This window comes from Boleophthalmus pectinirostris, unplaced genomic scaffold, assembly GCF_026225935.1.
Source record: "Boleophthalmus pectinirostris isolate CB_2022bp ecotype Guang Dong unplaced genomic scaffold, ASM2622593v1 HiC_scaffold_15, whole genome shotgun sequence".
Taxonomy (NCBI): domain Eukaryota; kingdom Metazoa; phylum Chordata; class Actinopteri; order Gobiiformes; family Gobiidae; genus Boleophthalmus; species Boleophthalmus pectinirostris.
The window spans coordinates 23420692-23436766 of NW_026571070.1; the positions used below are offsets into that span (position 1 = coordinate 23420692).

General features: G+C 41.4%; 1 protein-coding gene across 1 annotated transcript in view; it reads right to left on the minus strand.

The window, feature by feature from the left end:
* Positions 1 to 16075, minus strand: part of ptprn2 (protein tyrosine phosphatase receptor type N2) — a 110426-nt gene that overhangs the window by 41476 nt on the left and 52875 nt on the right. Inside the window, exon 12 of the mRNA XM_055150816.1 lies at positions 5688 to 5752. Within this exon, the coding sequence (XP_055006791.1) occupies positions 5688 to 5752 (65 nt within the window). The remainder of the gene's footprint in view (positions 1 to 5687; positions 5753 to 16075) is intronic.

A 16075-nucleotide genomic window follows, 5' to 3' on the forward strand; every position in this document is an offset into this window, starting at 1 on the left:
AGTCTGCTCTGAGAGCCAGAGTTATCAAAGTATCCAAATTATTTATTTCATGTGTGTCACTCCTCTGTCTAAAAAGGAATATAGCAGGGACATAATCAAAACTGGTGTAGGAACAAGAGATAGAAGTCGTCTAAATGTTCATTTTGTATTGTACTAAGTGTTTCATGGTCAGCAGCTTTATCTATTTTGGTCACATAGTTGTGAATGCTGTGAATGGATGCACAGTTCAAAATTGTGAAAGACATGATGACATTCACCTTTACAATGTTTTTGAGGGCTGTAGGTGTGAAGAGGGATTTTGATATAAAACATGTTCAATCAACTTTTATAAATCTGAGCAATTTGTACCTTGTACAACTTTAAAGCAGCAAGTATTAATGGATGGTTCAGGTATTAGGTTAGTGGCAATGAATGAATGATTAACCATAATTATCTAAAATTCTATATATCCCTGGCCACAACCATCAGGTTTTTTAAAAATCTTTTCAGCTCAAGTAGATCAGAAAAAAACACTCATTTGGTGCTATACAAAAGGACGAAGCACTGCCCTTCAACATGCAGAGCATAAAAATACCACTGTCAACTATTCACAGAAAATGTACCTATCTTTAACAAAGGCCTGGGCATAAAAGGCGGTGGAGGGAGGCGCGTAAACACTTTACATGCTCATGCTCATTAAAGGCAGTGCGGTCCACTCGTACCCGTGGAGAGCCTGCATCATGGTATAGAGAGATCCAAATACCAAACGGCATGGCGTGGTATCAAAGGCATTTCTGCAGCCCAAAGGTCAGCTGATGGTAAAAGGTTGCCGAGGAACGGAGCTTTCATCAGTGGGAGGCAGCTGGACTCTCCAAAGAGCTGCAGCTACTCAGGGCTACGGGCACAGTGGGGCTGCTCCACTATGACATTTCACATCCAGATCGGACACTATAATGGCATTTCAGACACTTTTCAAGCAGCCAGATTGGCCTTCCCCCACTGCTGAAATTTTTATAGAAGGCACTTTTTTCATTGTTTGGGTTTATTACAGTGTCTGAGGGAGATCAAATGGATTGTGTGTGGAGAAGGAGCCACATTTGGGGACTGATGTGGAATTGATTGCAAATAGACATGTGCACTACTATATGGCAGCAGAAGCACACCTATTTGGTTTAATCTATACTGATCTATATTCAGTTTGCTGGTCCATCTTTTTTTAAGGGCTGGCACTAATGTTGTCTATATTATATTTATATTGAAGTTGATGTTGCCAACTAACCTAATCTTGTATACTACGGCAACTGACCTACACTACTGCAGAGTGTGTAGCAAATATATTCAAATTGACACTTGATTCAAACTGAATATTTTGAGAATTAACATAGTACTGTTTTTCTACATAGCTCAACATAAGAAAGCATCCAACATGGGGAACATGTTGTGAAGTGAAGCGTGCTATATCCACGCCGCTGGGAGATCATTTTGTACAACTCTTATCACAATTATTTATTTCTATAAGCCACTCGTGCGGGACAACTTCTTATTTCTTTTTTCCACAAGGAAATGGTCAGTGTGGTTCTCTTTGAAGTCCCAACTCAAATGATTTGTCCCATTTGCTCCGAGGAATTGCATTTGCTGACATAGTATTGCTATTAAGTGCTATGTGCTACACTGGAGTATTCAGGCTTGCTTAGATTAAAGGGAAACCAAATGCACTGATGCTGTCTGATAACCGCAACATCATTTCAAAAAGTGTAAGGAATAAATATTTATATGCAAAGTGTTCCAGAGCAAAAAGAAATGCTAATTTTAAGCGATCATCCCTGCGGGTAATGTACAAGTTACATGCTGATCGTGGCTCCACAGAGGGTCGCAAATGTTGTTTTTGTCGTCTTGGTTTTTCATCTTGGTGTGAAAACTCTTGCAGTTGGACCAGGAGCATCATTGTGCACTTATGGGAAGATGGAGTGCTGCAAAAATCAGTAGAATGGCCTAATTGCGGCTGTTGAAATTGACAAACTCTATGCAATTATAGAGCAAATGTGAAACAGTAATATAGTATTTGGGAAGAAGTCCATTGTAGTGATTTGATAGCGGTGTGCTTGGGCCTTAATTATCAGACAGGATATTGAAGAGAAAGCCCTGAGATCCATGGTGAGGGGTCATTATTACATGTGACCTTTGAGCGAGAGCAGGCTCTGCAGTGTGCTGCCGCAGCTCCTCCTTTGATTAGAGAGATAATGTGGGTTTGGACGGGGCCATCACAAGACTTTGACATTCTTTAACAGCCTTTCAAATGTGATGTGACCTCTGTGTTTGTGTGTGAAGGACTCAAACCACTGTGGGAATAAAAACATTGTCTTTCATTTCATGTGAATGTGAAAAATCCTAAAGTAACTCAAAGATATATTGACATAACTGTGCTAATGAGATATCTAAATCAATTGAATTGCATGAAAATATTTTGATGAAGATGTACTGATAGTGGCACCAAGTGGCTATAATCCTGGAAGGACCAGGTATCAGTTCCTGAATATCAGTTGAGGGTAATAGGTCAATGGTTAAAAATGTAGCTCCATAATTACTTGATGCTCAATTATTAACAATTTTTATTTCATTAAAAGAAAATCTGTATGTTGCCATTATCAATTGAATGTGTTACAAGGCTACTTAAAAAGGTTGTATTAATATAAAAACTGAAAAAGCAATGCATCTCTCCATTTTAGCATGATGAATCCTACAGTGATATAGTACGGAGAATGAATAGATTCTAGTTATAAATCAGAGCAACAAAAGATCAGTCTTCTATGTTGACACTATTGAATGTGTAGGCTACTTACTGTTAAGAAATACTATACAGTTATAGTAGGTGTTAAACATGATTTAATGCCAAGGTGCAAAAAGAACATTGCACAATTTTTCTCCCTTTTGAGTTTTATATCAGGTATGTCCATTATATTGTTTACATTTTAAATAATTATTGAAATCGACTTTATTGACTCGTGTATGCACTTTGCACTTTTTTGCACAAATGGCTCTGAAGGACATAAAGAAACTTAATAGTGGACCACATTCTTACATACAGGTAGGTTATATTTAAACTCCAAAACACATACAGAGCAGTGTATTCCTGCCTCTTGTGATTTACATTTAGTGTCGGAATAATGCAATGACATGGAGCAGGGGGAATTCTTCACTTAATGAGAGCCTATAAGCAGTTTGCCAGAGCCATCTCCGACATAGCCCGCTGTCAAAATGTCAATGAATCTCAATTTAACTGCTAACTTAATCACACAGGGACCATCTCGTGTTGGCGGTCTCACTTGGTTTTCTTAGTATTAATAAATATTTATAGGAAGTAAGTAGAGGAGTATTACAGGTGCATGGTTTGTGTTATTGATTTTAATTTAGAAGATAGATCGGATGTTCTTAAGCACTCCGCTATGGAAATTTCAATGTAGAGAGGTGGTTATTGTTTATCATTATTAACACAAGTCATTAAGGTCTTGGCACAGGCAATAGCGGCTTTCATTTTCAGAGCAATCATTCAGAGACAAATCCAATTCAGCTTATATTATTAGATTATTTTTCAATGCAAAATGGTATTCTCCTTTCAATATTCCATCCTTGGCCTTTCCTGCAGTTTAAAATTATTTCTGTTGCTTGTCTATCAGGAGTAACCATGGCGATTGGTTTCAAAACAGCTAACCAACAGTTGCATGTGCCTGTCTTATCACCCCATTTTTTGTATGCATTCTCTCTTCCTCCTCTCTACTCCCATTTTATATACTTATAATGATTTATTCTGATTATTTACAAGACCAATAAAGGATATTATTAAACTTTCGTATTTCTATAAGCTTTGGTTTGTCCATGCAAGTCCAAATTATAGACACTTTTTGAACTATACAATGTTAAAACAACTTTCAGGTTCCACGGGGACACATACAAATTGATGTCATACACATTCTGTTTAGAATCAAAAAACACAAATAAGTAATTTTTCTCTGGCTTCTTCCTTCGTGGGCAGCCAACTTCCCCGCAATCTATAATGGAGTAGATATTGCAGTGCGTATTGATTGATGTCTCCTTCCCCCCACTTTGACATTTGCTTATCCTCGTCCGCATCTACTGCTATTGACGAGGGCTCTATCTGGACATCTTCCTAAGCTGTTTTGTCATTTGTCACCTCTTAAATAAAAACCGCAAAGGGGGGTGTTGTCAGTGATAAGACTTAATGATAGCAACCACAATGCTTTCATACAAGTGTTGGGCGAGTACACTTTGACATGAGCTTCATTTTGTCACCACTTATGCAATATCACCTGCTGTATTCCTGATCCCTAATAAGCAAGCAGACGCCATCCTGCATTTACTCATAAAAGTGGCCAATTTAGTGCAAATCTATTGAAAGCTGGTCTTTTGGTTTAACACATTTTAAAGTAATGCATTTAATAAGCCCACTCTGCCGCTTCTCTGTCAAAAGCTACTATTTTCCCCTCAACTCTTGGATACGAATTGGTGAGATCAACACATCCCAACGAAAGCTGCTAAATGCGCCGTGTGAGTTTTCAGCTTTTTGACTTTGCCAACTCTGTATTTGTAGTACAGTGCGAGCGGCGTTGCTTTTACATTGGTACAATGCAGATTTTCTCCCCATGAGGTGGAAGACACATCCTTCCTCTCCAACCTCCCTTTTCCATCCGTCCCTCCCTCAGCTTGGCTCCTGCAGAGAGGCTATTATTGCAGCTAATTATCTACAAATAGGCCCAATATGACAAACAGGGCCTTGCACCAGCACTAGCTTAGCGTAGGAATACGCCGCAAAGGCAAACAAAGCACAGGACAAAAGTCACGGTGGAAATACAAAAGGAAATTTGAATCATAGATAATTGAGAAGAATGTGATAGAGACACAATGTGACCAGGATGAAAGAAAAAAATCATCTAAAAAAGATATAAGTGGGAGGCAGATGGGTGAAGAATGAAAGAATGGGCAAAGTGACACTAAAAGGGAGACATCATACCAGGGAAAATGATCTCGTCTATACCGTGTGTGTGTCTGCTTGTTGCTACTGGCAACTGTCCTGCGATGCACAGGCCACATCCATTTAGCTCCCAGCATGCCTCATGATCAGGGCAGCTCAGGGGTCTAAGACTGTCTGTCTCATTTCCATAGAGGAGCTCATTTAGCAGACGAGCGTGGATGCATCAATGGGCGCTTGATTAGATCCTTACCTCAGATATATATGAATATTTATCAGTGTTGAACGAATCCACGCTCACTCCGCTTTCATCTGCAGTATCCCGAGTGTCCTCCTGCTCTGCTCTTAATTTCTGACAATGAATATGTCAAAGGAGCATCAGTGTTCCCCCGCAAAGAGACAGCACTCAAGGTAATCTAGTTATTGTGGCTCTGCAGCATGATCCACTTTAAGTTTCGCTAAATTCGCGCGGCTTTTGTCTTGTTATGTTTTATTCGCCATGGTGACAACAACAGCACTCAGGGACCTAAAGGAAATGAATGCGGGTAATGAAAGCGACGTGCTCAAAAGGATGTGTGTTTGAATTCATTGCGTCTGAAGATTAGCGCGCGACGGGAGCTGCAGGTGGATGCCAAATGGCGGAGTTATTCGCGTCCCGTCGGGCCCCAAAGACAACACAATCACACCCACGCATGCGTCCCGAAACTGGGATTGGGTAACTTACGTCGCTCACTCCGGCCTCCACTATCTTCAGGCCCGTCTCCTTCTCCAGCTGCGGCTTCTGTTGCACTGCGCAGAGACAAAAGCAGAGGAGGTGTGAGGATGACAAAGTAGCAGATTTTTCACTTCCCCAAGGCTAGAACAAGTGGAACCGAGAAATGATGCAAGGGATGTAGCGGCGTGAGTCAGATGTCAAACTGGTCAGAGAAAATGGCCGCCCACACAGCTCGATGGATGGAGAGTGGTGAAAAGTGCAGGGGCAGATGGTTGTGTGGCAGCTGACAGTGGCAGTGGGGCGACAGGTGTGCCTAGCTCTGACATGTTGTGTGCTTTATAGGTTTATAATAAGAGAAAATATGGGTGTCTTGAGCCAATAAACAGGTACCTTCACTGCAACAATTCCTGTTTGGACTCAAGGTGAACTATAGAATTGGATGGCGCATAGTTTGGACCATGGAATATTCTTAAACTTTTGTGTGTTTTATAAACAGAAATAAATACAAAATTTCTCTGTTGAGGCAACCACATTAGCTGTAAGGATAGGGATGATGCAGCAATGTCATGAAAAAATATCAAATGTACCAGGTAAAAGTACAATTGTGTCATCTGTTTTCTTTTCTATGGGCCATGAGTATCAATCGAGTATCAAATATTGATAAAGGCACTTTTATAGGTTGGAGATGGAGAAAACAAAGTAATGGTGCCTCATTAGCTGAAGTGTGCAGTACACCATTGTAACATGCAAAACAACACCAGAGTAAAAATATTTATGTAATATGTCTATATATAATTCATTAAAATGTTTATAACTAGTTAGTTTAACAGACATCTCTTCTAAAGGAGCTTTGTATGGCCTGTGTATGATGCTCCTTAAAACACACATCTAAACATTTATTCAACTCAACTTCTGATGTGGTGTATCAGATTAAAAGGTAAAGCAATTATAAACACTTTTTTAAAACTGAGAGGGCTATCACATCCAAAGCAGTGACCAAAATTAATTTGTAAAATGTGTGTGTAAACTACTGTGGGTAGTTGACTGTATTTGCAGAATGAGATGTGATGTGTCCAAAGGCATTAGCTTTAGCCTGCTCAGGATGATCATAAAACACAGGGAGATTCACAGCACAATAGCTTGAGCTCCTGCCTTTTGTTCTAGCGGTAATTAATACAGCACCCAAGTCTGATCCACTCTCTAGATCTATTGATCTAATCAAATATGGCATTCTATTTCCACAGCTTTGTTTCTCATGCAAATCCTACCAAAGTAAGGCGTTTCATATCCATCGTCCAGGATCACACACTGCGTCGTCCGCGCCTTACTTTGATGGAAACATTTATATTGCAAAACAAAATCAAAGAGGTCTTAATAGATTACACTAAATTATGGAATGAAAGGGAAAAATGAGGCATGATTTTCATTTGGTTAGCATGTGAATGTGATTGGCGACGCTGAAAGGGAAAAAGAAAAGTGCGAGTTAGGTCCTTTAAATCCCATTTCCTCAGATGAAGGCTATGCAAATGACCCTGAAGAGCTGAACCCCACCTCTCACTCCAAACGCAGCCAGGGCCCGTTTAATTAGTATTTTAATCTATCCCAATGATTCCACTCAGTCCACAATGTATGCAGCATTCTGTCTAATTAAGCGCACTACTTTTGGGGACGCCCATCCGTCTCTGACCTGCTCCTCTCCTCTGCTTATTACAGCCGCTGCAAGCACTGATGACTCTATTTTGTCGCCAACTCAAATGGTTACATTGGTTATACTTTACATGTCAGCCAGAGTTCCTACAGTGGACGGAAGAGAGCTAAAGGTCAAATATACGTCCTGAGTCTACCCCATAGAAGGGGAAAGTATAGTCTTTTCCCATTAGCCAAAGACTTCAACTGAAATAGTGCCAAGAAGATCATTTTCATTTCATGTTTCCACTTCTGTATTTAGTCATAGCCATATCAAAGCTCTATAGTTAGCTACTGTACCTGCTATTTGGGAAGGGGGGGGTAATGAGCAAGGTAATTGGCCCAGCTGGGTGAGAGCGGAGGTGTGGAGGGAGCCAAGTCGCTAAAAGGTCACAGCACCGTTTGGTTCTAATGAGGACCCCACTTGGGTTGCAACACGTGACGAGCAAAAACGACCCGAGATTAGCCTGAAATCAGCGCGCACTGCTAACATTTGAGTGACAAGCAGACTCTCGGAGACTCGCGGAGGAACCAGCGCGGCCTGAAGGTCAGTATTTACTTGTGAATCAAAGCTGAGGACTCTCCAATCAACCTGAGGGGAATGACAGTCCCACAACAGCCACTTTAAATGTAAATACAATGTACTTGCCGAGCTCATTAACTGCCCACTAGATGGATGTGTCCAGAATACAGCGGTGAATGGATTGCTTGTTCTGTCACTGTACAGATAACAGCCCACAGCCTCTCTTTTCGGTCGTCCCCTTGTACAAACCTCCCACTGGAGCGCTTCTCTCTCTCTATCCCTCACTCTAACACACACTCGTCCTGATTTTCTAAGCTTCAAATTAGCCACCAAATACTCCTGACAGACTGTGGAAAAGAGATGTCAGCTTTGATTTCAGAGTGCCTCCTCCGGCCATTTTAATAGGCATTGTCTGAGTCTATCCAGTGCAATCGCTAATATCGAGATCTGATCCTCGCAGCCTTATTTGATCTGCCGGGTTTCCGAGTCGCATCGAACTCCATCATCTCGTGTTCACCGACTGAGGAGAAGAGGCAAGCCACAGGATTGTACTGGGTGTTAAAAACCTGCTACATGTACATCACTCATAAATCAAAACCAAGTATTACACAATCAAATGAAAAAGCGCAGAATCTCTAAGCAGTATGCAGTCCATTGAAACACAGAATAAGACAAAGGTAAAGGATATCTAAGCTGCAATGTTGCCAGTAAACTTGCCATGGGGTGACAACCTGTTCCTTTTTTGATTGTCCTGCACAGTTTGACCCCTTCCCTTGTCACACAGAGAATGTCCTCCTTTTTCATTGATTCCACTTGAATTATAAAATAATAATGCATTTATTTTATATAACGCTTTTCCAGACACTCAAAGTTGCTTTATAATTTAGTGTTTTATTCATTCATTACATAACCGGTGGTGGTAAGCTAATATTGTAGCCACAGCTGCCCTGGGGCAGACTGATGGAAGCAAGACTACCAATCTGTGCCATCGAACACCACCAACATTAACGCACACAAAACATTCAGACTAAATAATAAAAAGTGAGCTCTACATACTTGATAAATGTATTTTTTTCTCATATAAAGACCTTTTGTGTGTGCTGGCTTTCAGATTTGTAATATGTTGGCACCTATTGGTATTTTTGAGATGTAGAATGTGATGATGTAATACTCTCAGATGGGAAGCCATAGCCAGTATTTCCTATTGATTACGTTATGCTTTTAGTTGAAATATCCTAAAGGCAAAATCACAAATCTTGAACCTGATCATTTCCGTTACTGAACGGAACCTTGAACTTGCTGTATTCCAACAAAAATCAAAATTGTAACAATACTGATTTTAGCTACCTCTCATCGGTATTAAATATTATTGTCCAGTAGAATGATGTGATGTGATGGCATGTGAAAACCAGCAATTGCTATTTCAATCTCTCTGTCCGTCATGGCTTTAAACAACGTTTTCCTCTTTTTCTTCAATTTGAGGAGGCCACCCTACTTTTACCGACATATTCCCATTAAGGGCTAAGCACTGTGTAGGCTATGCTAAAACACAAACCATATTAACCATATCTCCAACCCCCTCGCCCCTAAAATGTCATATTATTTGGGCCCTACTGCACCCAACAGTACCAGAACTGCCTTCACTGTAATAGTAAAAGGTACATTGAAATATTATGTACACCATGTTGAACTCAAGTGGACCCACGGACTTGCTTGTATTTCATTTACAGGCACAAATATACAGCAATATTTCATGGTCCAAAAGTTTCCATTCATTGTTTTGTGATGTGCAGTTCAATAGGCATTCTTCATCACATCAGACACAGCTCGTATTGTGGCTCAAACATTAGATGAAAGTAGGAGCAAGGGTACATTCTACTGCTTTATGCTCCATCAGACATAATTTACAGCCCACTACAAGCTTCATAATAACACTGGCTTTATGTAGTCACCACATGTACATGCTCAAGAGTAATATGCTCAGATTAAAGCCACGCACATTGTGTTGTGTAAAGCATCAGAGAAACTCATCAAGCGCCCACTGAACAAGGGGAAAAAGGCCACTCCAATCACCCATCTAAGAAGAATTTCCAAACACCACTGCTGCTGCTCGGCGTGCGCATTAATGAGACATAATGCATCCAAACGCCATAAACAAACATTTAAGCTTGATTTTATGTGACCTTTGAATCGCTCCCTGTATATGTATTTCCACAAAATGCTGCTGTCATGGGGGTAATTTGATTGAAATGTGAATTTTCTTGCTGCCATCTGCCAAAACTACACCAATGATGAAATTGTCATAGTTAATCAATTTGCAGTCTGCAACCATCATTGCCACACAACACTACACAGAATAGGAAACATGGTTTATTAGCAAATACTTAGTATTATATTTTATTTTAATTTTCCTTACGCACAAGTGTTCATGACTGTAAATAAAATTTCCTATGTATTGCCATTAAAGATGAATGAGATTAGATTCAGGAAAAAAAAAAAGATAGAAAAAGAAAATAAGATTGATCCCTGCTCATCTCTCCACTCCCCAGTCTGTCAGTACTTCCGGCATAGAGCAGGCATGCAGTTGCCTTTTGACCAAGTGAGTGTCTGTAGTTGACAAAATGCATATTTCACTAGCAGCTGATTGATCTGTTAATACTGAATAACATTCACATGCATGGCATCTATCTCTGCAGGCCCCCTCCTCTTTCCACTGCTCCTCAGGTCGTCTATTCAAGCACTTCTCTCCCTCCATCCGTCACTCCAGCCAAACAAAATGAAAGTGTTTATTGTGGAGGAGGGCTGACGCTCACGCCTCTCCACAGCCGTTAGCCTTATCAGCAGGCAATCGGCGCGATATTAAAGCTGCCATTCCGCCCATCACTTTCCCCTCGCACATATGATGGCTGTCTCTACCTATCAGAGCGCAGCGAGGGGGAGGGCAAGCACTGAGGTGCTGGTGTGTGTGTGTGTGTGTGTGGAAGGGGGGGGGGGGGGGTGTATGCTGGTAGTGTGCACCTGATCCCCGTCACTGATAACACGCATGGCAACCTATTTTCCACTCCGAATCCAAGGCGCAAGGTAGCTACAAAAACAATAATATTCCCCTATAAGAAGTGCAGCATATTCATTACATGTATGATATAGAGCGCGTAGTATATGACCTCTTATCAGTCACCGCCGATGCATATCAAAATGTAATGCACCCACATATTGTATGTTCAAAAGAGAAATATGGAATGACTTTGGTGTGAATTTTATGGTCTGTGATAAACATCCTATAAATAACATAGTATATAGCATACAGGTACATATACATATACATTGTTCTTCAGACAAACCCATATGTCCCCAGCACTCTCATCTGTCGCTTCTGGTTCGGGAATCTAAATTGTTATTCGTTTGCCAGGCTTATTTAAATCAGGAGGCAAAATCAAAATACCTCCCCTTAAAAACAGTGACAAGGTAGGGAGCAGCCTCAGGTGACTAAAGTGAATGCATCGTCCTTCAATCCCTAATACTCCATATTCTCCACCATTTAATCATTCTGAGGAGAAATTATGTATGGCAAAACTGACGGTTTACATTATAACTGACAAAGAAATGATAACCTTGGGTATTTGCAAGTTATTAATGGTAACATTTGTATACATTATAATTTGGGTGTTATATACGTACATATTGTATTTTTTTATTGTATACTACATGAATGCAAAAACGGTTGTGTTACATTATTGTTAATACAAACATGGTATAGAATAAATTACGATATATCAATGGCAATATTTTGGGCTTAAACGTCACCACTTATAACAACTTCTGCCTGAGGGCAGAGACATTTCAAATTCCACGATGTTTTAATGTGTGTGCTCTTCTATTTGATATTAGTTTGTCATTTAAAGTCCAAAATGTAGCATCTATCTCCCTCTCCTGCAGCATGACCAAAGCCATGACATCACCAATGCTTCTGATCTAATCAGCAGAGCCAGTCATATTGGCCCATGTCTGTCACATGGAGGAGCATGCTGTTAGCAGCAGGGATCCTGGCCGCCTCACTGTTTATTCAGCTCGATCGATCATTTCCTGTGGATAAGTCACAGTGCTCCCTACAAACCAACTGCTGGTATTCGGCTAAATCAACTCACCACAAACCTTTACATTGTCCCAACATATAGAACTCAGCGCCCACTATAAGATGTCTCCACTGCTGTAGTGTTTCACATGTGACACACAAACACAACAAGTGGACTGAGTTTTAATGGCAGGAATCAGCATGTGGCTTGTGTCCAGTGCAGACCCTGCCATAGCCTCAGTGTCAAACGCTTTAAAGAGCCGTCTTCTTTCAAACACAACCCACATGACAGATTTATAATTGCATCCTCCCTTATTAGAGCACCCTTTCAAAGATGGCTGAATAATTCACCTGGATCTGCTCTGGAGCAGGCCTGAGTCAGACACACATATCTGTGTCCAGGCTGCAGCTGATTAATAGATTGTGGCTGCTCTGACACTCTGTGTAGAATAGGCATTTTGCCTTTGATAGGTGCTGACACCAATTCTTCACGGACTGCAAGAGATTGGGGAACAGAGGCAGCACGGGCAAATTACTTGGATAGTGAGCAGGTCCAGATGTGGAGGAGCCGTGTGGATGTCACTGCTCATTCTCCACAGGCCCTCAGAGGTGACAGTGTGCAGATGTGTGACACATGCCATGCATATCACATGTGACAATCAGTCAGGAAGAGCCACTCTCATAGAGTATGACAGACAAGGAATAAACAGAGCACATCTGAAGACATTATGACCATCAGACACAGGGCTGCTGCAGAGCCATGTGCCTGCTCTTTGGGTGACCTTTTCTAGGAACACAAGCTGGCAGCCTCACTGTCAGGACGATGCTGCACAACACACTCTTTCTGCTTAAACTACACTGTATCTGTCTGTGAAACTTTCACACCTAAGACTGTTGCTATCCCTGAGACACTGCAGTGCAAATAGTCAGGCCTTAACATGGACAAGCAAGTCTACATACACTTACAGCTAATCTCAGTGAGGCTACTGCTAGAGTCCTGCCCAGTGCCCAGTGTATGAGCACAGAAGGGAGATGATTTATTAAGTCTGCTCTTCTCCCAGACTTTCCTACAGGCATTTAACTTTACGGACCAACACAACCTAAAACTACTGTATATATGTCGGATGTATTTGACAGTCAAAAAAGTAAGAAAGCACACAGTAAGAGATTACCTCCCAGCTGTTTTAGTGTCATTATAGATTACAGACACCATTATTGCATTGTGTTTGATAAGCGTCTGTGTAGGTAATATGACCCATGTACACAGCTTCTTTGATTAGAGCACTTCTGTTGATGATTAAAGTCTTGTTTTAAGCGAAGAGGCAATTCTCTGGATGTGTATGATACAGATGAAAACATCTGGAAATGTGCCAGGGTATGAGGGGACTCCAGAGGGAGGCTGGTGCCACACTGAGCTCTCCCACAGAGGAGCTGTGGCAGAGGCAGCCCTACCTGTCACTGTGCAGCAATTATCCTCAGGCTTGCTCCACAGAGCGCCCCCTGCAGGCCGCCACATTACTAACCACATCAGCAAGTGTGCCCGCACCACAGACACAAACACGTGCCTCTTTGCTTTTCATCCACAATTCACCATCCACCAGCTAATGGCTAGAACAAATTGTAATGATGTGTTGGTGCAGACATCCTGCTCAAGCCGAGACTAACATGCCTCACTCTATAGATGCAAGCACACACATACCACTTGTGTTAAGACAAAGATGAGCTAGAGAAGTTAGCAAATAAACACAGTGGAAGTGCTAAAATGATTAATATGCTAAAGCTGTCAGAAGGTGAGTGTTTGACAAGACATGCAGCATTAACATGTGAGCCGGATGTGAGCTCCACTGATTCAGATATTAGCATGTGGCTATGGGGAAACACACGCCCACAAACATGTGAGAGGGAGTCCATTTTGGGGCACAGAGAGGTCTAGAGCCCAGATACTTGTCCCTGCAGACTCCAACACGACTGTGACTTTAAGGGGCTGTGAAGGGTGATTTCAGAGAGCTCAATGTCACCTCATTACCAAAGATTTGTTCCGACTGTCATTAGTAATCACAAACGGCATCACTCAAGTCAGAAATATGTAGCAGGGTTTGAGCAGAGGAGGGGGGGAATGCCTCGACGTTTCCATGTGAAAACAAGGATGCAACCATCTAAACAGGACAAGTACATCTACATATACTGCACTGTGTTTTTTTCTGCGAAATCAGACTCCAAGGACAAGCATGTGCCTTGAGTGTAGAAACAGCCATTATCATTGTAAGGCATTGCATGACAATAACATGATAATGTGTTGATTTCTCATTGAACACTGTGGGCCACAAACATAAAGCTTTAACCAGTCACTCTGTTCACAATTGTTGTTTTCACGAGCAGAGCGATGTTACTGACTAGATGTGACAGCACGAATCAGAGAGAGATAGCGGCAGAGGAAATTTAGCCTTAGAGAGGCAGAAACCAACAAACAACAATCTAAATTGGATTTGAAATCAGTCCTGCAAAAGCTGCTAATGTGATCCGGACAGAAATTCATCAAAGCTCCTGTCTATGAATGCATGAAAGACATATATACAAGTCTTTGTAAACCCCACTCCTCCAACTAATGCACTGTCTGAACACCTACATTAAATTTCCTAGGGATATTATAATATATTATATAGAATATTTTTTTTAAGATGAGATTTTAAAGACAGTCTCAGTGTGAAGAGGTCTCAGACAGCAGCCAACATTTGCTGCTGGCAGCTGGAAGCTAAGTCAATCCAAAGAATTAAAGCTCGGAGCACATCTCCAGATGTTGCTGCGTGGATGGATCCTTGGAGAGAGGATGGAGTGGCAGTGGGCTGGGTCTCCTCGCTGTGAGGCACTGGCTGCACCTCAGACGGTGTGCTCTTCTGCAGAGCTGTTCTGTACAGCTGGGAGTGGTGGGTGTAAAATGAAAGTGTAACACAACAGCCTGCACAGGTGTCAAAATGAGAAAGATGACATTTCCCTTCAGAGATTTTATTAGTTCAGATATCGCTTTGTATTCCGCCTTGTGTCTTGTGTGTCACTCTACCACTGCTTTTTTATTACTATTTTTCTTGGGGACAAAATGTGATAATGATTATTATATGTCTAAATCTGAGCAGCTGTGTCTGCAAAGGGAGAGAAAACCAAATGCAGGGAGGCAGAGAGGGATGCAGCTCCAAGATGAAAATACACAGTTTGACTGCTTCCATTGTATAAGCACCCCTCCTCCTCCGAATCAATCACCAAACTGCAGTTTCTCAAACAATTTCTCTGAAAACGAGGCCGCCATTTGGAGGAACAGCATGATGATTAAATCTATACGTGCAGAAACACCTGACGTACTTCCCCAGCTCCTTTAAGAACTCTGCTATATATACAGTGTGTGCAGCCTGCTCTGATTGAACTCTTGTGCAGAGGGGAGACAGCATGTATAAGCGCACAGCCCGGCCTTTTTAAGGACACCTGTTGGGCTGCATGGCTCATCTCCTCCTCATTTAGCCGTCTGTCTGGGCTCCGTGGGGCTGATTACCAGGAACCACTTGCTCTGCTTATCAGTCTAATTAGAGTCGCTGGCAGGTGACATGCCGGAAGTGTGTGCAAGTGTCGACGTTCAGCAGAGGCTCAGGCTTCAGGAAGTTACATTTAAAAAAGGGCCAAAAGAGCTGTTTCCGGCTGTGGGCTGGATGCTCCTGGATCAGTGACAAAAACAACTGAGAAGACAGTTCAAAATATGCAAGAGTCCTCCCCACCGAGGAGTTTGATTATAGCACCAAACACTATATTCCAAAAATTTTATATCAAATGGATTTAAATGATGATGACAATACATGCAAATTCAGACAGACTATATTTCATGGCCTTTACAAACCTTTAGTTCCAGGTAGATACCCTCAACATTACTTTAAGTTCAAGTAAGAAGTAAATATTAAGTCATTTAAATCTAAGTTTCCAGTTCAATTCACTATATGTAGGCAACTATTGAATAACTATTTACTAACCATATTGGCATTTATCAGATTATATCAGGATATACTTTTTTTTAAAATAAATGTGCATTATATTACCACTACTTTGTCTGGCAGCCATTCATTCAAAAGTGAACTG